The 23,472-nt window shown below is 39.6% G+C and overlaps 1 protein-coding gene across 1 annotated transcript in view; it reads left to right on the forward strand.

Annotated features, from left to right (window-relative positions):
- Nucleotides 1-23,472, forward strand: part of A1CF (APOBEC1 complementation factor) — a 53,928-nt gene that overhangs the window by 22,535 nt on the left and 7,921 nt on the right. Inside the window, 6 exon segments of the mRNA XM_043519135.1 lie at nucleotides 1,644-1,808; nucleotides 9,216-9,313; nucleotides 11,356-11,629; nucleotides 14,460-14,668; nucleotides 19,370-19,506; nucleotides 22,555-22,688. Coding sequence (XP_043375070.1) covers nucleotides 1,644-1,808; nucleotides 9,216-9,313; nucleotides 11,356-11,629; nucleotides 14,460-14,668; nucleotides 19,370-19,506; nucleotides 22,555-22,688 — 1,017 coding nt within the window.

Below are 23,472 nucleotides of genomic sequence, written 5' to 3' on the forward strand. Positions count from 1 at the left end.
AGGAACACAATTTTTGCAAAAAACATTGTCTCTTCTCCTCCCTCCATGCAATTTTTTATCAAGTTTTAGTATGAGGGAAGTTCAGCATCCAAGCTTATTTATGCCTTGAAGAGACTACTGGCAAAACCAGCCAGTTATTTCTACTGATGATCGGAACATGACCACTGAGAACTGGACCAAAGCCATACATGTTACATAGGCTATCAATTAGCTATCAGATGACTACTTTTAGTCATTACTAGTTCAAGCCAAGTTTAGGCTAGCACTGAAAAGATATAGAGCTAGAGTTGGTCAAAGTCACTTCAGATTTATTTCGAACAAAAAGTATCTTGTTTTGAAAGGAAACATTTTTGTTTTCGTAAATGTTCCAAGTTTTTCAACAAAAATAAGTTTTCCTTTATTTTCTTCCCCTTCCTCCCTCCACCCCGTTCCCAAGGGAAAAGGGGAGAGAGTCCTTAAAATTTGTTTCTATTTTGTCAAATGTAAAAAAAAAAATCTTAGAAAGACAAGATAAGGGAAGGACTGCACTGTTAACCTCCATTGTTAGGCTGGATATAAATGCATCATCTGGAGAAAACTTGTTTGCTGAACTCATTAAAATTGCCAATGAAAAGTACTGACTCTGTCACAACATCTCTGATGTTATTGGGTGAATCCAGGACAAGACTGGGCAGGAAATAAGGTCCTGAGATTTTTGTGGCTGAGCTAAGCTTCAGTTACTGTTGGAAGAGGAGAAATTCCCTACAAGATGTGCAGGAATGGAAGGAAAGCTGGGTGAAGCAGTTACTGTTGCCCTCTGTAGGAGACAAGGCTGCTTGCCAGTGCTTATTAGCATCATTTGCATGACCTCAAGACCAGCTTTGTGGCTGCATGCAAAGGTATGCCAACACTCTTGATGAATTTAAAAGCAGTGGATTAATTAACCAAATGTAAATTATTATTATGGACATTAGATGCATGATGCTGCCATAGCACTGATTTTTAGCCATCTAACTTTTTCCCTTTTTTCCCCTTAGAGTTCCCCAAATCAGTTACAATTTCTCCTTGGGGGACTCATCCAAAACACACCAAGTCAGTGAGATTTTTTTTCCCCCACATAAGGCCCTTCTTGTAATAATGTATTGCCTTGCATTCCCCTATCTTCACTATTTCCATTGAAGCACTATGCTATAGGGACCAAACTACTGCACACAAATCAATTTCTGAGAACATAAGTCTTACTTAAACTTCTTAGAATCACAGTGTTTATCATACTGTAGTCTGTTGAACCTTTCCAGTCAGCTGCAGAAAGAAACATTTTGAAACCAAGCAGTGGAGGGAAGGGATTTTTGAAAGAGAAGCAGGTTCATTAAGAGATCTCTCTAAATGGTTCATAGAATGAAAATATTTGAGGACTGTACCATGTTTTCTCTCCATCCTTGTTCGATGCTGCGCATCTGCAGTGCTGGAAGAATAAGATCTGGGCATCTGACTATCTGTTTCTGGAAACATGTGCCATTGCTTTGAGCATGAAATTTTAGACCTTCTGTATAATCAGTCCATTCTACTACTTCTACTACCACAGCATAATTTTATACAAAACATCAATATGCCTAGAAACTAATTGAACAATGGTACTTTCAATTATTTATTATTTTTTGCAGGAAGAATACAGTTATGGGGACATCCTATTGCTGTAGACTGGGCAGAACCAGAAGTTGAAGTTGATGAAGATACAATGTCATCAGTTAAAATCCTCTATGTGCGAAACCTTATGCTATCAACCACTGAAGAGACGATTGAAAAAGAATTCAACAATATTAAACCAGGTTAGGAAATGACATAAAGCAGGTTTTAGCTGTTGCGGGTTTGAGTCCATTAAATTGGTAGATATTGTTCAGTTGTAGTAAACTAACAGTAGTGGTCGTTTCTCTGAAATATTAAATTGGTGGAACACCAGCATAAAGGATGAAATAGCTGTTTCTTTCCCCTGTAAAACCTTCAAGTGCTGAAACAATTTTCACCCAGTTTAAGTTCCTAAAACAGCGACTGCTGGCATTAGATCATCCAGTAAGTTTCTTGTTTTCCAATTGACAGGACAACTGACATTTTCAGGGCGGTTTGGCAAGTCAAATAGCTCTGCTGCAGTCCAAAATGGTATATGAAAAGTCCTAAGGATTCTACGTTAGTAAAATTACTTCTGTTGTGACATGATTTTGTATATATGCTCTCCAGTAACTTGATTTCTGCAGAAAGGTTATTTTGATTTTTTTAAACATTAGCTTTGTTACAGGGGTAGGTTTTACCTCCAAGGAGAGTGAGCGTATGTAAGTGGGATAGACTCTTTTCACTATTCTTCTTCTATGAAAAAGGATAATGTTCAAAAGAGAGTGATTCAGTATGGCTGCTTCACTCCTCCCCACAATGATTGACTGACTTTGAAAATTCCATACGCTTTGTAAAGGTGGTTTTATATAATGAATATTGACATAAAACTTGCACACTGAAGAATCACAAAGCACTTGGATTTTTTAAACCCATATTTGACTTGACCAGGGCATGCAGGTGAATGAAGACAGGCACAGTGAGGGATTTAAGTGACAGACCACAAGGTTATTAACACTGGGGAGAGGGCTGTATGCCCCTCCTTCTCCATCTCTCAGTACCAGGCATTTGAGTGGGTTCAGTGTGGCATTCCAGGCTCCCACCCTATATCCCATCAGGATAGACTCTCCTCAGCTTACGCATAGTACTCAGCTCACTCTTCTGAATCCTCTCACCTTCCCCACCTCCAGAAGTGGGACAGAAGGTACTAAAAAGATATCTCACTCTGTGAAGACTTCAGTTCCCTCTTGTCCCAGAGGCACAAGGTCCATCAGCAAAATCCCAGTAAATTACCTATAGCTGCTGGCCCTTTTGGCTTTGTAACCACACTGAACTCCGGTTGCAACATTCCTACAAATGACTAATAATTTCTACATTTCTACTGCTATTTAAACCAAAATGTGCTTCCATGATGCTTCAAGAAAGGCAAAAAACCCTGCAGGCATCTGCCAATTTTGCCCCAAAGGGAAAAATTCCTTCCTGATATCAAAAGAGGCATTTGGCCCACAACACTCAAAAAACACTGCTTCTATATTACAACTACAGAGAGGGAGAGTGGGACAGCTAAGGAGCAGCTTTTTGGAGCTAGATACTCCAAAAAACCCCAGGCAGTTGTTAAAATAATAAAGGGCTATAGGGGTGAGGGGTCACTCAGATCTCATCTCCCTCTGGGTGGCCAATGGGAGGCAGGGGAAAAGCCGCCCCTGAGTTCCCAGGCATGTATTCCCCAACCCCGCCCAGCTGCCTACCACACTGCAGGTCCATTCATGTTCTCACCAAGTGAGATGGGTGGGTTGCTCTGGATTTAATTCTCGTATGTTCTACATTCTAAAACTCGCATCGAATACAACGTTTGAAAATTTATAAGCTTAATTGCCCATCATAGAAATGAATAACATATAGAAACTTATATAAAAATACAAACCAATATTTATAATTTAATCCATAAATTATCCTAATATTATCCTTTCCACCTATGAGTATGTAGGGTGGAATTTTCAAAAGTGTCTACATGAGTTGAGCACAAGTTCCATTAATTTTCAATGGGAGTTTTGCTCTAAATCATGCAGAAGCTTTTGAAAATCCAACTCTGTATAAAGAAGTGCATTTTGGAACTCCAAGAAATACAATAATCTCTGCACTACTTTCTTGTGCTCAGCACCAGGAAATCATTCATAATTTAACTCACTTCTATTATCTTTCTCCTTAAAGTTTAAAGATGTATTACAGAGCATCTTAACTCTTCTGCTTGTCTCTGCTACATATATTTCTCTTTTTCACATTAGGCTGCAGCTGAAAGATATATTAGAAATTCCTTTATGAGTCATTCCTGTCTTTTAATCCCTCAGTATAATACTTTTAGCAAACACGAAGTTGTTAGATAAATCATTTTACTTTCAGCTTCTTCCCCCGTTATTAATCCCAATTTGCTCCAGAACACTTAACTTATTAGCACTCCCTAAAAAACACGTTTATAGTCACCTGAAGTGTCTATAAAACTCCATCATTTTTTAAACCAAATCTGCTCAAAGGAAATGGATTCCAAAACAGTTTATGGAAGTTTTTAAATTGCATTTGCTTTAATGATATGTTTTTGCAGTTTGATCATTTTGAAAACTGAAATTTCTCTGTCTCTCCCTCTTTTTTATTTTATTATTAATAATATTTATTATTATTATATTAGATGGATTAAAATTCTGGAACAACTCGTTTTTGAGATTGTTGTATGTTCTAAAAAAACTGGTTATATAGTAGAAAATCTGAGCTTTGGGGAAACGAGCTCAGCTCTAGGTTATAGTGAAATTATAATCAGAAATGTCAGCAACAGTCTGAAATGATTTTCCCCCCTCCCCTGAGCCTCTTGCACTGGACATAATACTGTACTGCAACACCTTGGGACTGAATTGTACATTTGAGCCAGTGATTCTGTACCGGGAAAGCCTTTTGACAGTAATACAGCATCCAGTAACAATTTGTTCAGTTTAGAGGAGTTAAAATCTAGAGCTGCCACTATGGATCAGATTACCCAAAGAGTCTCTGAAACCCACATTTCCCATTAACTTTAGTGATAATAGGTTTCAGAGTAGCAGCCGTGTTAGTCTGTATCTGCAAAAAGAACAGGAGTACTCTTGGCACCTTAGAGACTAACAGATTTATTAGAGCATAAGCTTTCATGAGCTACAGCCCACTTCATCGGATGCATAGAATGGAACGTATAGTAAGAGGATATATATATATATACATACAGAGAAGGTGGAAGTTGCTATACAAACTGTAAGAGGCTAATTAATTAAGATGAGATATTATCAGCAGGAGAAAAAAACTTTTGTAGTCATAATCAAGATGGCCCATTTATACAGTTGACAAGAAGGTGTGAGGATACTTAACATGGGGAAATAGATTCAATATGTGTATTGACCCAGCCACTCCCAGTCTCCATTCAAACCCAAGTTAAGGTATCTAGTTTGCATATTAATTCAAGCTCAGCAGTTTCTCGTTGGAGTCTGTTTTTGAAGCTTTTCTGTTGCAAAATTGCCACCCTTCCGTCTTTTACTGAGTGGCTAAAGAGGTTGAACTGTTCTCCTACCGGTTTTGGAATGTTATGATTCTTAATGTCAGATTTGTGTCCATTTATTCTTTTGTGTAGAGACTGTCCGGTTTGACCAATGTAAATGGCAGAGGGGCATTGCTAGCACATGATGGCATATAACACATTGGTAGATGTGCAGGTGAATGAGCCCCTGATGGCATGGCTAATGTGATTAGGTCCTATGATGGTGTCACGTGAATAAATATGTGGACAGAGTTGGCATCGGGCTTTGTTGCAAGGAGAGGTTCCTGGGTTAGTGTTTTTGTTGTGTGGTGTGTGGTTGCTGGTGAGTATTTGCTTCAGGTTGGGGGGGGTATCTGTAAGCAAGAACTGGTCTGTCTCCCAAGAACTGTGAGAGTGAGGGATCATTTTTCAGGATAGGTTGTAAATCTTTCATGATGCGCTGGAGAGGTTTTAGTTGGGGGCTGAAGGTGACAGCTAGTGGCTTTCTGTTATTTTCTTTTTTCGGTCTGTCCTGTAGTAGGTGACTTCTGAGTACTCTTCTGGCTCTATCAATCTGTTTTTTCACTTCATCAGGTGGGTATTGTAGTTTTAAGAATGCTTGATAGAGATCTTGTAGGTGTTTGTCTCTGTCTGAGGGATTGGAGCAAATGCGGTTGTATCTTAGAGTTTGGCTGTAGACAATGGATCTTGTGGTGTGTCCTGGATGGAAGCTGAAGGCATGTAGATAAGTATAGCAGTCAGTAGGTTTCCGGTATAGGGTGGTGCTTATGTGACCATAGCTTATTAGCACAGTAGTGTCCAGGAAATGGACTGCTTGTGCGAATTGGTCTAGGCTGAGGTTGATGGTGGGATGGAAATTGTTGAAATCATGGTGTAATTCCTCAGGGGCTTCTTTTCCATGGGTCCAGATGATGAAGATGTCATCAGTGTTGTGCAATTAGAGGTATTAGGGGATGAGAGCTGAGGAAACATTGTTCTAAGTCAGCCATAAAAATGTTGGCATACTGTGGGGCCATGCGGGTACCCAGAGCAGTGCCATTCACTTGAAGGTATATATTCTCCCCAAATGTGAAATATTTTGTGGGTGAGGACACAGTCACAAAGGTCAGCCACCAAGTTTGTCATGACATTATCGGGGATACCTTTCCTGATGGCTTGTAGTCCATCTTTGTGTGGAATGTTGGTGTAGAGGGCTTCTATATCCATAGTGGCTAGGATGGTGTTTTCAGGAAGATCACCGATGGATTGTAGTTTCCTCAGGAAGTCAGTGGTGTCTCGAAGATAGCTGGGAGTGCTGGTAGCATAGGTCCTGAGGATAGAGTCCACATAACCAGACAATCTTGCTGCTAGGGTGCCAATGCCTGAGATGATGGAACATACAGGATTTCCAGGTTTATGAATCTTGGGTAGCAAATAGAATACCCCTGGTCGGGGTTCTAGGCATGTGTCTGCACAGATCTGTTCCTGTGCTTTTTCAGGGAGTTTCTTGAGCAGATGGTGTAGTGTCTTTTGGTAATCCTCAGTGGGATCAGAGAATAATGGCCTGTAGAATGTGGAGTTAGAGAGCTGCCTAGCAGCCTCTTGTTCATATTCCAACTTATTCATGGTGACAACAGCACCTCCTTTGTCAGCCTTTTTGATTATGATGTCAGAGTTGTTCCTGAGGCTGTTGATGGCATTGTATTCAGCATGGGGCAGTAAGGCCTGTTGTATTGATAAAAAAAATCCGACATTTTCACTGAAAATCTGTAAGCTGATGCATGTTCAATACACCATCGATTATAAACTAATTGGATTTAGAGTAATGTTTCTCTCTCTGACCCTTGTTCCCCCCACTCCTGCTGTCTGGCTGATGTGTCTGTATATTCATGTGTTCTGCAAAATTGCTTGGCAATCAGGAGGTAGACAGAGGTGAAAGTAAGCCGGTACGTCCCGGTACGGCGTACCGGTAAGAGCTGGTGCACCGTACTGGGCAGCCCGGCTTCACCAGGGGGCAATTTAAAGAGCCTGGGGCTCCCAGCAGTTGCTGGAGCCCAGGCCCTTTAAATTGCCTCCAGAGCCCCACTGCTGGAGCCCTAGGGTAGCGGCTGCAGGGCTCTGGCAGCCACTTAAAGGGCCTGGAGCTCCCCTGCTTCTACCGCCCAGGCCCTTTAAATAGCCACTAGAGCCCCGACGCCACTACTCCAGGATTCTGGCAGCTATTTAAAGGACTGGGGCGGTAGAAGCAGGGGAGCTGTGGGCCCTTTAAATAGCCCCTGGAGCCCTGGGGTAGCGAGGCCTCCAGGGGCTATTTAAAGGGTCTGAGGTCCAGCTGCCTCTGCCTCCCCAGTCCTTTAAATAGCCGCTGGAGCCCAGCCGCTTCCCCAGGGCTCCAGCAGCTATTTAAAGGGCCAGGGCAGTAGAAGAAGCGAGCCCCGGGCCTTTTAAATAGCTCCCGGAACCCCGGGCTGGTGCTGCTATCCCGGTGGGGGGGCACTTACCTTACAGGGTGGGGTGGGCTGGGGCTGGCTCTGATCCCCTCAACCCCACCCCTTCCACCCTAGGCCCCGCCCCTTCCGGGGGCCAGAGCTGGCCCCAGAGTACCGGTAAGTCACTCGACTTACTTTCACCCCTGGAGGTAGAACAAATATTCAGAAATCAGGACTGCCTTGCATTCTTCAAGACAGATGACAAACCTGTTCGTTGACTTTATAATGGGTACTGACACACACATGCTACTCTGAAACCTATCACATCTCATGTAGCCAGTGGAAACACAGGAAAAGGCTCTGATACAAAGTGAGAAAGAGGCACATTTTTGTAAAAGAAAACTAGTGCTTCTAAACTTGCTGGCTGTGCTGAGGCTGCCTGGATGTAAAAGTCAGGACAAGCTGCAATAAATAAACAAACCAAAGTGAATTTGTATCACATATGCCTAGAAGAAATCTGAATCCATCATGCAAGCATATGACACCAAATGACATTTTAAACAAACTGAAATGTGAATGTTCTATGGAATCTGACATAATTCAAGAATATATTACATAACCAGCTGACAATTTCATTCAGCCATCCTGGTGGAGACTACCAGACATAAAAAATCCTCAGAGTTGAAATGCACTCGAATGCACTTTCTCACTGTAATTTTTTTTTTAAATTTTCATATATCTGGTTCTAGAATACTTAAGAGCTTCACTTAAAAGCTAAGATCATAGTTCTCTTGCACTCGGTAAAGATTGTTGCTCTATTTCCATTTACTGCACATGGTTTCCTTCTCAGCCCTGATTTTTACAAAGTCTGATCTAGCTGACTTCATATATCTGAAAATAGGACTGCAAGGGTTGCCTTGACTTGTTAGGTAAAAGAGGGTTACTCTTATCTTAGTTTCAGAGTAGCAGCCGTGTTAGTCTGTATTCGCAAAAATAAAAGGAGTACTTGTGGCACGTAGAGACTAACAAATTTATTAGAGCATAAGCTTTCATGAGCTACAGCTCACTTCATCGGATGCATTTGGTGGAAAAAACAGAGGAGAGTTTTTTCCACCAAATGCATCCGATGAAGTGAGCTGTAGCTCACGAAAGCTTATGCTCTAATAAATTTGTTAGTCTCTAAGGTGCCACAAGTACTCCTTTTCTTCTTATCTTAGTGTGTATTAACATCACGTATATTTAAGTTTACTTTTTCTGTTCAATTAACTGTATTTTTCTGTAACCATAAATGAAAAACTAAACCAATGTAGTTTTAAAAAGTACTTGGCAATACCAGATCTGTAGACTACTTAGTTAACTTTGTTTAAACTTTTAAACTCTGAGAAGTGTAACATTCTGAGTTGGGTAATCAGACCAAATTAAAACAATAGCATGACAGGTTCAGTAATTACTCATTTTGATCATGACCCTACAATTATTTATGCACAGGCTTAGCTTTACACACAAGTAATCTTACTGAGTTCAGTGAGATACTCATATGCACAAGCATCTGCAGATCAGAACTGTGCTTTGTAAAACTGAGTGCTAAAAACACAACCCAGAATGTTAATTTCGAATCTGTATTCCTTTGAAAAGACAGTTGCAGAACTAATATCCCAACATTTTTGTAGGTGCAGTTGAAAGAATAAAGAAAATCAGAGACTATGCATTTGTACACTTTAATAACAGAGACGATGCAATTGAAGCTATGAAAGCCTTAAACGGGAAGGTAATGCTGCACTAGTAGCATTCATAGTATATTGGTGTCATACAACTGAATTTGCTTTTTTGTAATTGTTTGCAATTTATGTAATTAAGTTTCGGCCTTTTGGGTGTTCCCAAACTATTCATTTTGACTATTTACTATTTATCTGCATAATGGGAAACTGATCACCTAAATCATATAGTAGTGTTCTGTTCTGACTCGATGCAAGAAACAGAATAATGAACAAATGACTAATACTGAATAACAGGTCACAAAATCTCATGCTTGCACTTTGAATACCTTTTCCTTATGTGTCAACAAAAAACAAGGCAATGTGCAATAGTAAATGATGACTGCAAACATGGTCAAACCAAAACATCTGTTCAGAATTCAAACCAAGATCTGTCAAAACTGTTGTTGTTTTTTCAGAATTCAGCCAATTTTAATGCCATATACAATTTTTGGCATTATAATGCAATAACCAGGTCTTAAGAGTTAACTATTTTATTATTTTCATATGTGGCAAATATTGTGTATAATATTATGTAATAGTATTACATATTTATCATGGGGTGTTACTCATCCCTCTTTTATTCCTGCTTCTACTGAGGAATCACTTCAAATGTGCCAAATCCTTTCCAAACACATAGGAATAGCCCCTGCTCTGAAGAGTGTACAGTTCAAAACAAAAAGAAAAGGAGTACTTGTGGCACCTTAGAGACTAACAAATTTATTTGAGCATAAGCTTTTCAAAACAGTGTGTTAACATAACCCCAACTTACATTAATAGGAGCTAAACACCTATTAAAAATATATTCTTGTGCTGAGAACATGACAGCAAGAGAGGAAATTCAGTGTCCATGAATTCAAAGATATGGGATATTCTATTCACACGCTCGATAGGCTTTGCATTGCAACTGAATACATGCTTGCTAAGAAAATAAATCCATTTGTCTCTGGTAAAACAAACAGCCATTGATCAGGTATCATACAGCTCAAAAACTCTCTTCACAGAGACTATTTTTCTTATCATTGCAGTGCTTTTCAATCTAGAAGCTGAATAAAGCCACCTTGTGCATGTACAAATGTACTCCACATGTTCTGAGATGTGCAATCAGTATCTTGAACATCTGTCTTTGGAAAATAGGTAATGCAGTCACTTTTCCATTGAAGGGTGCTGTACTACAGTACCTCATTGAAAAACTGCATCAAGCCCTTTGATACATATTTTGCATCACCTGTTGGAATCAGCACTGAAGTTGTGGTACTTACAATTAACATCACAATGACAACTGGATTCCGTTTTCATGTGCTCATTATTGTTTTCAGGTTAATATAAATGGTAATGTTTGGGTTAGGAAAGGGGCAAACAGATCTTACCTAATTTTGAACCTTCTCAGAAAGTGTAGTTTTAAAATGAGCAGTTGATTGAATCCACACATTACTGCGGGCAGAAGAGGAGTGTCTCTAAGGCTATGTCTAAACTTGGAGCTGGGGTTGCGATTCCCGGCTCTTATAAGCATACTTGTGCTAGCTCTCATAGAGATAAAAACAGTGGTGTAGCCATGGTAACACAGGCAGCAGTGACACAGCTCAGCATCTTGAGTACACACCCACGAGGTCCAGGAAGGTTTGTACCTGGGGCAGCTAGCCCATGCTGACACTCACCACTGCCTGAGCTATCGCAGCTACACTACTATTTTTAGCACACTAACTCCTTGAGCACTAGCATGAGCTAGCACTAGCTCCTGGGAATCACACACTCTAGCTCCAAGCGTAGATATAGCCGAAATTCCTCTAACCTCAGAGCAGCTGCAGGCAGAAGACGAGCAGACTGGCATGGTTCACACATTTTGCAACAGCAGCCAGGGGCCGTCTTCCCTTTCTGCTCATGGGAACATGACTTCACTGCAGAAGATTCTCAAACTCTTTCAGCCACCCCACCTAAGTAGCTGTGCTTAGATGCAGAACTTTGGCCTTATACAAAACAGTCATTATGATGCTGGATATTGTACTGCATTTGTGCTTCCTTTGCATTTTTCCATGCATTTTTCCTTGTTTTAAAGGTGCTGGATGGTTCCCCTATTGAAGTGACATTAGCAAAACCAGTAGACAAAGACAGTTACGTTAGACACACCAGAGGCACAGGGGGAAGAGGTACCGTGCTACTAGGAGAATACACTTACACATTTGGACATGTGTATGATCCTTCCACAGCCTACCTTGGAGCTCCAGTCTTCTATGCACCTCAGGCCTTCGCGACTATTCCTAACCTTCATTTCCCTGCCACCAAAGGTGACCTCAGCAGTAGGGGCATTATCAGGACTCCATCCATTAGAGGTAACTCCAGCAGCTATGTCTACGGCAACCCAGAAATCTATCTTTGAAATAGCTTTGTAGCTAGAGTAGGAGATAAATTTATGAAATCAAATATCCATGCACCACATTAAAGCTGGTTCCACTAAACAGTTTTAAAAACCTTACACCAGCCACCAGTTTTAACTAAATGGAGAAATTAGCATAAACCACCTTGGATTATATGAGTTGAAGCATATCCCCATCACTCAGGCACTTCAGAGTCTTTCAGAGAGGACCGTAATTTGGGGCTGCTCCTGAGTCTTTAATGATCTGAGGAGTGTCTCATGGTCATTGTCCTATGGTTCCTCACTATGAAGGTACTCCAGCCCACCTGTTCTTAGGAGTTCCCATTACTAGCTCTGAAACATTCGATAAATCTTCCTGGAACACACAATCATCTCCCAAACTTCCTGCTTTTCTCAGCTACTTCCTCTTCTTTACACCTACCACAATCTCCATTCACTGGGGCAGACCTATGCATATAGCCCAGCTTTCTATAATTCTGCATAGCCTCAGGTCATACATCCTTTTAAGAAAGAGACTAAAAGCCTTCATGCACTGCAAAATAGCCACAGTCTTTGGAATCTCTCTTTTAAAAGCAGATGAGAACCTTCAGGCAGGCTAAGCAAACAAAAAAATATATATACTCCCTCATCAGCCCAGGAGAAAGCTGAAAGTTTTTTAACAGTCTCTGAATTACTCTTGCTCCAAAGTAAACAAACCAAAAATCCTCCATTTTGTCCCAGGAGGGATAAAACAAACAAAACAAGAGTTTTCTACTCACAACAGAACTCCTTGCCCACATCTGGCTGTTGATTCAGTCCCAGAAGCCTAGCAGTTGACTTTTTCCTCCTTTTAGTGGCTCAAGGCTGGATTTCAGGAAAGCTAACCAGTCCCACGAGTTTCAGTGCTCTGTGTATTGACTCTTACCTCCCCACAAGCAGAAAATTTTCTGGCAAGGCCATTACCCTAGTCATCCTGGGGCCTTAAGCATCATTACAGGGAATGACAAATGAACCTCCAAAACAGAGATGAAAACAAGAAAGTGCTTCACGCTGTGCTACAAGAAGTGGCCATAAGCACTAACAGGTTACACTGTCGACATTAAGTATCTTTTCAAGTATGTTGACTACAGAAATCTAAACTGGGGATGGTTTTGTTGCACTATCTTGTTGGTTGGGTTTTAATTTTGAAACAATCAAATGATTGGTATTTCAGTGTGGGATCTTATTATTTCTCACCACCACAGATTTGAAAATATAGTTCCAATTTTGCTCTATCACAGTGTAGACAATTAACTATTTAACATGATAAAAGGCCATACTTCTTAGCAGGGTTTTTGTTTTGTTTTGTTTCCTGCAACAAAACAAAACAAAAACAACAGTCTATTGGAATGGATAGCATAAGAGATTGGTAAAATTAAAGTTAATTTTTGAAAGACTAGAAAGAAGCCTGAATGAAGCTTTCAGTCCAAAAAATTCCCAAAACTAAGGCGTGAATGTTTCACATGCCCACTTACTTAATAATGGTTTAATTAAATGGTGGGGTGTTCAAAATCCAAATCTTCTCACTCATGTCTAGTAGTGACTGAGATCATTAATAACTGACAGAAGATTGATGTCCTAAGTGAAATCAGATGGTGTTCTCAACCCATTTCCAGGTAGAAAGAAGTCCTAAAGAAAACAGTTCTCAGTCTGAAGTACTCTAGTAGAGTTGATGAGGACTGAATTAACTAACCTAATCTCTAACTCCCCTAGAAGTGATCCCTTCAGAGAAAGATCAAGTTACATTGGCTGGATGGTATGGTTTGGGAAATTTGCACTGCTGCTGCCCATACTTTAGCTTTACTGTGCATATATAAATCTAAAACCCATTAAAATTACATTTGGAAAAGTGTCAAAATTGCCAAATCACTCAGTTCACTTTTCCTTAGTATGCTCTCACTTGTTAATCTCCTAAATTCCCAAACAATCCTTCTGAAAGGAACCAGTTGTAATGTGAGAAAATGGTCATTAGTTCAAAGAAGTGGGGGGGGAAATCTATGTATTCCAAATTCATTAAAAATCTTAAATTATACCAACGGGCAGTAATCAATCTAATTTTTAACTGTCCCTGTTACTCTTCAACTGTAAATCAGGTTAGAAACATGGCAAAAAATCAAAAGTAATCTGTGCATTAATTCAATGGAAAGTTAAGCCCTATGTTGACTGAACAGAACAGAGAAGATGGGAAAGTCAGTCAGAAACAACTAGGACATTCCTCTTAACTAAAACATTTCAAGGCACTTTAGGAAAACAATTTGAAAGATGCAGAGGGGTAGAGATCTGGTTTATATTGATTAAATTATTGATAATCCCTAAGAGAAGTGATACCATAGGAATAAGGACAATCTTAGTTATGTACTGTAATCAATTAGAATTTCCTGATTCACCATATCTTCTCATCTGCAATGAATTTTCTAAGGAAACTATGCTGCTCATAGCTTACAGCCTGAAATTACAGGCACTAAACATAAATAACCCCCCCTCCCAAGAAGTATGATAAAAGCCAGAATGATACAGTTATGTAGGTACTAGCTCTATATTCATGGTATTATTGTATTTTCCTCCAAAGGTAATAAAGAAACTTCCTCTTGTGAGTTCTACTTCATGGTGAATAGTGTGGTATGAATCTGCAGCAGTTCTCAGTCAGTCAGTGTTACTACCCATCTTCTTATCAGAAATCAGTAAATGGGGCTAACTTTTCCATTACAGTAAGAATCAGGGTGATTTTCCGGTGATTTGATTCAGTTTAATGCTTCTTACATTCCTAGAAATTTACATGAATGTACCTGTAGGGGCTGCTGGAGTTAGAGGACTAGGAGGACGTGGATACTTGGCTTACACTGGCCTGGGTCGTGGATACCAGGTCAAAGGAGAAAAGAGAGGAGAAGACAAACTCTATGATCTTTTGCCTGGAATGGAGCTTACCCCAATGAACCATATTGCTTTAAAACCACATGGAATTAAACTTGCTCCTCAGGTAGGTACAATAACTTAGGAAAAATTTCTCTGGTCAGACCCATATTAGTCTTCGTTTTAATGCTTTCTGAACAATACAATAGATTTAGACTCAGTTTGAATGGTTACCTGTTTTGAAAATGCTGATAGTTGATCATAAGTATGTTCACACAGTGATCTGCTCACCTTTGAAAGAGATATTACAGAAAATAACTACAAGTTACCATTGTTATGCCTAAAGAAGGGTTTTGCTGTTTTAGGGCCTGTTCCAACTATTCTTGAAGACTACACAAGTTGGATTGAAGTTACTTTTACTATCACTTCAGCCCCAGCATATCCTTGGGAAGTGCACTAATAAAGAGATATCTGCTCAGAAATTATTACTGATGTGTTTTATTTTTAAAAAACACATTTAGTTTAGAAGCAATGAAAAACACTTATTAAAACCGAAAAACAAAGAATGGTGTCAAATTAAAAAAAAGTTTCTGCTTTCCATAGCATAATATATCACAATATTAACATTACATAGCTAGAGGCCTCAAACTATAATAATCATTCCAATATGGTAACAGAATAAAAAATTATGAACTTAAACATGCCCTCAGTTCTCAGCATGTCAGCTCCCACTGACTTTCATAATTTCTATGAGAGTTACACGCCAGATCCGAGGGCAGAACTTTATGCATACCGTGAAATCTCACATGAAAGACTACTGCTGAGAACCTGAATATTTTCTCAACAAAGCCTCCTTTTAAAGTTAATGTACTGATCCAATCATTCAGTCCTTGACAAAAGCAGAACTCCTATGGAAGTCACAAAGTTATTTATAGGTAAAACATGCAGGACTGGGCTCAACACAGATAACAAACTTGTTGAAATTAGAGAGAGGCTCAAAACAGAATCCCAGATCAGAACAGAATTCCCTGGAATTTTGAGGGTCTGACCTTCATGATATGATGAGCCCTCTCTCTCTTTAATTGGGCAATGCAAAATTCTCAATTCAGACTATCCTGAATTTTGGGAAAGTTCTGGATTAGATATAAACTTATTGTTATGAATACTTACCATCACAGTAGTACCTACAGGCTAAGACCAGTCATAAATTTTCTGTCAAAACTATTTTTCAGTGGAGAATTGAGTTTTTGACTAAATGAGTTTTTTTGCAAAAAGCGTCTGTTCTCCACAGAAAACTCTGATATTCCATCAAAATATGGAATATCTGAAAACCTAAACATTTCCATTTAAAAATAGCACTGCAGTGCCTGACAGGAGGTGTAGTTCAGGTACCTCATGCTCTCATTTTCTTTTATAGACTGGGCTCCCTGGTTGGATGATATCTTCTGTGATGCACCACTTAATTCCACATGGTGGGATTTATACTTCTAAATCACTTAAATGTTTTTGAAAATGTTGCCCTTGATATTTAAAAGTGACACTGCTTATTATAAAAGAGGTCTGTTAATTAGCACAAGAAACATGTAGTAGAATGCATATTCCCGCTAAAATACAGTTGAAAACTTCTCTCTCTCCAATCACAAGTATGACTATGTGAGTCTCCTGAGAATCCTGTGTCCCAGTGCCCAGAGGCTGTTCTTTGATTGTTATAGATAAATTATCTCTAAAGATTTTAAGGATATACAAGAGACAACCTGAAATAGAACTGATACTGACATTTATTTTTATTTAATATGAAAATCTTCCTGATAAAGTGGTTTGCTTAGGAACATACAAAATGGTGTCACAGTGACAAATTCTGAGGTGGGCTTAAGTGAATCTAAGCCTGGGACACTACTCTGGTGTAATTCATAGTTTCTTCAGTATGTAAATTATATCAGTTGAGAAGCAGACTCACTGAGAGCACACTCATATCCAAACATAGAACTTATACCCCCTTTCACATTACTTCTGCATTTGGCTTACTGAATCTAAAAGAGTCTAGGGTATTGTAGCTGACAGGCTAAGGAGTAAAAAAAAAATTGTTTAGAAGGAAAAACAACTAATACGCAGATATAAATTAAAGTACCAAACCCACACTCATGGTGGCAGGATAGAAGAAGGCATAAATGATAGTAGTTTAGATTCACTTTTGAACCTGGTCAATATTATTCATTAATCTAGGTCCATTTCAGAAAGGCTGAAATGTCAGACCCTTCCAAATTCTGTTTCCTCTCCCCAGCTAAGTTTTTATATATATGTACATGTCTCACATGGGATTTCAATACTGATAGGACATCTTAAAATGGGCCTAACCAGTTGTTCATAAACTAGCTTCGGGCTGTGGTGGCTAATATTTTAAAAGCAGCTTCTAAAATGTTGCCAGCAATTTTTCATATTTAAGATTCTGCATTTGCAATTTTTCATATCTAAGTTCTTGCATACACAAACATTTGCCCTTTTGCACACAAGCTACATTGAGATGCCTAACTACCCAATTTATGAACTCCTGCCATTTGCAAACTCAAATCTGAGTTTGTTATTCAAATAAAAATTTAAAAATGAAATTGAACATATGTAAAATTTTAAATGTGAAAAATCACTAATGTGGTTTTGATGGATGGATTGTGATGCCTTGAAAAACTTGTCCAGAGCAGTGCTATAAGAATGAATATGAGGATGAATAGCCTGCACACTTTTATAAAACAAAGATAAGGTCTATCACATTAGAAGAGGGATATTCTTGTGGATAAATCAGATAACAGAATCAGGAGACCTTCCTCTATGACATTTTTAAGTCTATTTACTACCCTCTGCCTCAATTTCCACACTTACAAAGAAGTAGAGTTAATACTTTCCCAGCTAAGAGGAGAGCAGGGAGGTAAATTTACTAGTGTTTGTAATGCACTTTGAGCAAATTTGAGTGCAAATCATTACAACACTGAACAAACAGTTTAGAGGAGGCAGCCTTGATGAAAATTTAACTGGAAAACTTGTGATAGTCTTTTATGCAGTAGTGTGTTTCCATTTTAAGGTCACTGAACATGGTATATGGTAGAGTTACTTGATCAGAATACGCAAGTGAATGAGGACAGAGACAGCGATGATTTTTAGGCAGCAGGCTGCAACGTTGTTAGTGCTTTTCTCCAATGTTAATCTTTCACCAACCTTGTCCCACATCTCCCAATAACAGGCATATACGTGGGTTCAGTGAGAGGTTTCCATAGCTCCAATTATATAACCCATAACTCAGAGCAGACTCTCCACTGCCTACCCCAAGGATTCAGCTTGCTTTGCTGAGCCTTCTTATCTTCCCCCGCTTCCCCTACAAAGGGGACAGAGGGTACCAAAGAGGGTCTGCACAGATTTATGTAGCACTGCCATTTGTAAACTCAAATCTAGTCTCCCTCTTGCCCATAGACCTGGGGTCCACCAGCAAAAGGCCTTCAGCTCTTCTGGTCACTGGCCCTTTGGCCTTCTGTCCACACTGGACACCGGCCTCAAGTTGCGATGAACTAACATTCATAAAGTTCCTCAAATGAAATTCCTAAATCCTATACCTATTTAAACTGAATATGTCTTCCCAATACTATGAGGAAGGCAAAAAACTCCATTAGGCCATAGCCAATTTGGCCCCAGTGGGAAAAATTCCTTCCTGAACTTTTAAACAAGTAATTAGTCAGACCCAAAGCAACATAAAAACACAGTTCCTATATTATATAACTATCAGGAGGGAGGGTGGGTGAGTTTAGCTAAACATGGGGCAAGAGGCCTGATAAATCCTGTACAGGGGTTTAAGTACATGATTGTGGGAAGCAAGAACCAATCACCTTGCATCTCCCTTGTTGGCTGATGAGCAGCAGAGCACCCAAGGGGATATGGGGCCTTCCCCTGTAGATACTCCTCCTTTAATTCTAAAGCCAGCTGGCACCTTGAGGATCCAATCAAGATTCCTATCCATAAAACTGGTGGATGACATTGTCTGAACAAACAACTGGCTTGAGCATCATTAATAGAAAGCTATGTAGAAAGTGAGCCCCAGTAGGACTCTTAATTATTAATATTAAGACTGATTTGGGATACTCTATATATTCAGTGATTGGAAGACAGAATATAAAGTAGGGTGATAACATTTGAGTACAATGATTTATTTTGTGGAATAATTAATGAAAAGGAAGAGGGCAATACCACTCAGAATTTCTGTTACAGACCAAGAGCATCAGCAAGCAAGTAGCCTCTGCAATAAACTGGGCAGAAATGTAACTTAAATAGGTTTTAGGCAAATAATTTGGAGAGGGATACACCCCCACTATTCATTCACTACACACAACTAAGCAGGAGAAGAAGCAGAGAAAAAGTGAAGGATAATACAGTCGCAATTCTTTAACAGCCGTTAAAAATGCAGAATTCTAGAGTGCATAAATGGGTTAATGAATAGAAGTCAAAGGAAATTATTCCAATGCTGCATCAAAGTAAAACAGTTAATGGGCTAAACTGAAAATACATCAGATTCAGTGATGTAACAATTATCTTCATGAAATAATTGATGGTTGAATGTTTAAGTTGCTTACACTATTCCTAGATTTTATGACCCTTTAAACATCCAAAACTTCTGTGTGTGTGTATATATAGTTGTATATATATAGTTATATATATAACTAAGAATTTGGAGCATATAATCTACAGATGAAAACTTATGGAAAGCAATATATTTTTGCAGCAGGTAGTGCCGGAGGTGGGCCAGAACATTAAAATGTGGTTGTAACTGGTATACATTTTTCTCTTATAGGTCTTAGAAGAAATCTGCCAGAAAAATAACTGGGGACAACCTGTTTATCAGCTTCATTCTGCAATTGGCCAGGACCAAAGACAACTATTCCTATATAAAATCACTATTCCTGCCCTTGCCAGCCAGAATCCTACTATGTATGTAACTATTCCATTTTGTATGGTTTTTAATCAATTTTTAAATTTTTCTATTTATTTAGCATCATTGCTAGAAACAACTACATAGACCACTATTTATATTAATTTTAGATTTGGAGAGGAAGGATAAAGTTCTACATTGAACAAGGAGGATAAAACAAAACATTAGATAGCTACTCATTCAGTATGCACTATCCATCCTGTCTACTGAATGAGGCAAGAGTCCTGTGGAAAAAATAGTATATGATCAGGTAATTAAAGGCTATATCAAAGTATATGTATAAGGGAGACAAATTAAAGTTGCACAGGTAACCTTAAAATTTAGGAAATGCCAGAATTAAGTGCTTGACTTTTCAACCTTAATAATGCTTTTTAAATAGTTTTTGCTGGGTAATTTCTGAGGATTTTTAAAAAGCAAACTGAATAAACAGAAAATCCGTCAAGTGGCATCATAGTGATACCCACATGGTTCATCAGCAGGTTTGGAACCTTTAGACCCACCTCACAGACTTCTGTTACCTGAGCTAATAGCAGTAGTGGGCTGTTATGCTCTACATGAATCAGCACTAGAGGAGGATTTATCACACACACTGCTAGTGGGTTTCACAGGTATTTGCTGATACCAGAGGAATGGAGAGACTCAGGAACCTTGGATTCTATTCCCCAGTCTGCAGGGGAATGTTCTGTAGAGGGCTCAAACTTTTCTGCCCATTCTCCTCAAGCTTGACTCTTTCTGTCTTGTCCCCTCCAACTTGCCCCTGTCAAAGTTCAACTCTTCCCCACCCTAGCTACTCATCCCAGTCTCTTATCTACCCAATCCCATTCTCCATTCCTCAGGCTTCTCATACCAATCCCAGGCCTCTTGCCCAGCTAGCTGTAGTCTTCCTCCTCCCATACTCAATCTCCCCCAAGTTCCTTTCCTCAGACTTTTGTCCAGCCAGTCTCAGTTCCCTCCCTCCTCGCCCCTCAGCTAATCTGTCTCTGTCGCCTCAGCCCCTGGTCTCCAGTCACCATCTTACCCTTATATATCTTGCTCATCCCCACTGTCTCACAGAACCCGAGTTCCTCGTCCAAACTCAGTGTCCACCCACCACTGGCTGCTTGTCCCAGTCTGTTTGCCTAGTCAATGCCAGTTCTCCCCCTGTACTCCAGCTCCTTGCAGATCTGTCCTTCCCTGCCCACAACTCTCAGTATGTCTCTCTCTCTGATTTTTCACAGGGATGGCAAAAACCAGATCCCTGATGCAAAGGCCACCATGACTCTCCGCCAAATTTCAAGCCCCTGCTCCAAAACATTGGCGCACTACAGCTTTTCAAAGACAAGTTCTCCAGGATTTTTTAACAGTCAGCAAAAACAATACATTTTTCCATAGACTCAACTTTTGGAAATGGCTGAACCATTTTTTAATTTTCCAAATTAAAATCAGTCTGAGGCAGACAACTAGCTTGGAAAATTTCAGTCCAAACTGTTAAATTTAGCAAAGTATAAACAAAGTATAAGGGTTTTACAGTGGGAAGTGTTGGGCAACCTTAATAATAGGTCGAGCCACTAACCCTGTCTATAATTATACTAGCTAGCAATCAAATACGGTATAGTTCCACTGCTAACCTAAACAATATTTTGGATTCATTTTACCAGGTCACACCACATCATGTAATCAAAAAGAATGGTTAACAAATCATATTTAGCAAATATCCACTCTAGATTTAAAAGTTACACCTCCAGTTTGAGGAAGTTTGCAAAAATAAGCAGAAATATGCAAGTTTTCAAGATACATGTCTTTTTTTCCTGCATGAACAGTGAACTTCAGGCTGCTAACATTTGTGTACTAGTGCATACATTAATATTAAGTAAGTGTTTTTCTTTTATAGTAGTGTTTTTCTCAAATACGTATTCTCTCACAGAATATCAATAATGCACCATTTTTCTATTTGAGCAAAATTCTTCACAGGCAGTATGAATTGTCAAACTGTCATCCTTAGAATAGGACACTGTTTTGTTGTAGCCCTGTTGGTCCCAGAATATGCAAGAGACAAGGTGGTTGAGGTAATATCTTACATTGGACTAGCTTCTGTTGGTGAGATAGACAAGCTTTTGAGCTTACTCAGAGCTGTTCTTCAGGGCTGGCAATTGTACTCTGAGGGTTTGTCTACACTGCCATTAAAAACCTGCAGCTGGCCTGTGCCAGCTGACTATGGCTCAAGCTAAGGGGCTGTTTAATAGCAGTGTAGACATTCGGGCTCAGGCTGGAGCCTAGGCTCTAGAGCCCTGCAAGGTGGGAGGAGCCCAGCTCTCAGACTCTGGCATGAGCCCAAATGTCTACATCAAAACTAAACAGCCCCACAAGCCTGTGTCAGCTGGCATGGGCCAGCCGCAGGTGTCTGACATACCCAGAGTGTCACAGCTAAATACATGGTAGAACAGACTAGCATTAGTGAGCTGTTAACACCCTCCAGTCTTCGGGGGTTAGGGGGGAAAGGAAAGGAGAAACAAAGACATATGCGGGGGGAGGGGTCGTAAGAGTAAGTGGGTTATAGCTAGTTGTAATAAGCTATAAATCCAGTGTGTCTGTTCAGTCCATGATTTTTAGTCTTGCAAAGTTATGAATTTAGACTCCCAGGCTCATCTTCTGGAGGTGTATGCAGGTTTCCTTTGAGGATAAAACTGAGAGGTCAGACATGTAGTGATTATTTTGTGAAAAGTGTTCACCCAGGGGTGATACAGTGTTTTTGTCTTTTATCATTTGAATTCATTTGAGAGCATAGTACTTTTCTGGTTTCATCCACATAAGTGTTTTGAGGGGCATATAGTGCATTGGTTGAGATACATCACACGTTGTGGTAGGCTGGTGTAGGGTTTATAGACCTTGAAAGGTGCATTGTGGGAAGTTTTGAACATTGTAGCAGAGGAGGTAGGTCTGCAGGTTTTGCATCTGTTGTTCTGGCAGGGGCTGGTGCCACTCTGAGTTGGTGTATCCTGGTCTGTGAGGAGTGTGTGTCTGATCCTTAGAATACTAAAAACAGCTAATGTTTTATTTCTGATTCATAGACATCCCTTCACACCTCCTAAGCTTAGTGCATATGTTGATGAAGCCAAGACCTATGCTGCAGAATATACCCTTCAGATCTTGGGCATTCCCACAGAGGGAGCAGAGACTCCTGCTGCAGCTCCTGCTTTTCCAGGTATGTGAAGGTCTGTACTGAGATGCTCTTCTGAAGATATACTTTTGTTAGCTACTTAATTACATATAGCAGGATTGCAGGCATGTTCAGATTCAAATCTACTGAATGGAAATGCACATATTGTCTATCTGTCTACATATCCATGCATCCATTCCTGTCCCTTATTTGTGGAGAACAGAATATAATACTCTAAGTTATGATAGTTTGCTGGCATAAGAATGCATGTTTTCAAATGATGTACTCTGACTCCACAGTAGGATCAAGTGAGAGAGAATGGGAGGAGAAAACTTGTTTAAATAAGTATTGGAGATGGGCTTGAGCTATGAACTATAATCTACATCAGAACTTCCTCAAAGTTGGGAGTGTTTGGAGCTACAGTTTTGCTTTGACCCACAAGAGAAATGAGGGCAGTCACTAAATTTAGGTCCTAATCCAAATTTTCCCAAAATTCAAAAGCATTAGGACTCATTATTCCAGTCTGGGAGCCCATCTCTGATAAATAGGTTAATAACTAGCCAAAATGGCTCAGAAAATTATGGAAAATGTCAGACAGAAACACGAATCCAATTTATAGATACTGCATTTACACTGTTCTCCACTGTGAATGTAGTTCTGAGATCCTGGGAATGCCTTGAGCCAAACTGCACACAAAGCATGCATTAATCATACTACTGAATTTTTCGCAGTGTCTTGAGGATGGAGTCAATCATTTTTTTATATATATATCCAGCTTCCTGCCACAGAAGTCCGCAAAAGCCACAGAAAAATCAATTTGTCTGGGTTT

The sequence above is a fragment of the Dermochelys coriacea genome, chromosome 7 (assembly GCF_009764565.3).
Source record: "Dermochelys coriacea isolate rDerCor1 chromosome 7, rDerCor1.pri.v4, whole genome shotgun sequence".
NCBI classification, from domain to species: Eukaryota; Metazoa; Chordata; order Testudines; family Dermochelyidae; genus Dermochelys; species Dermochelys coriacea.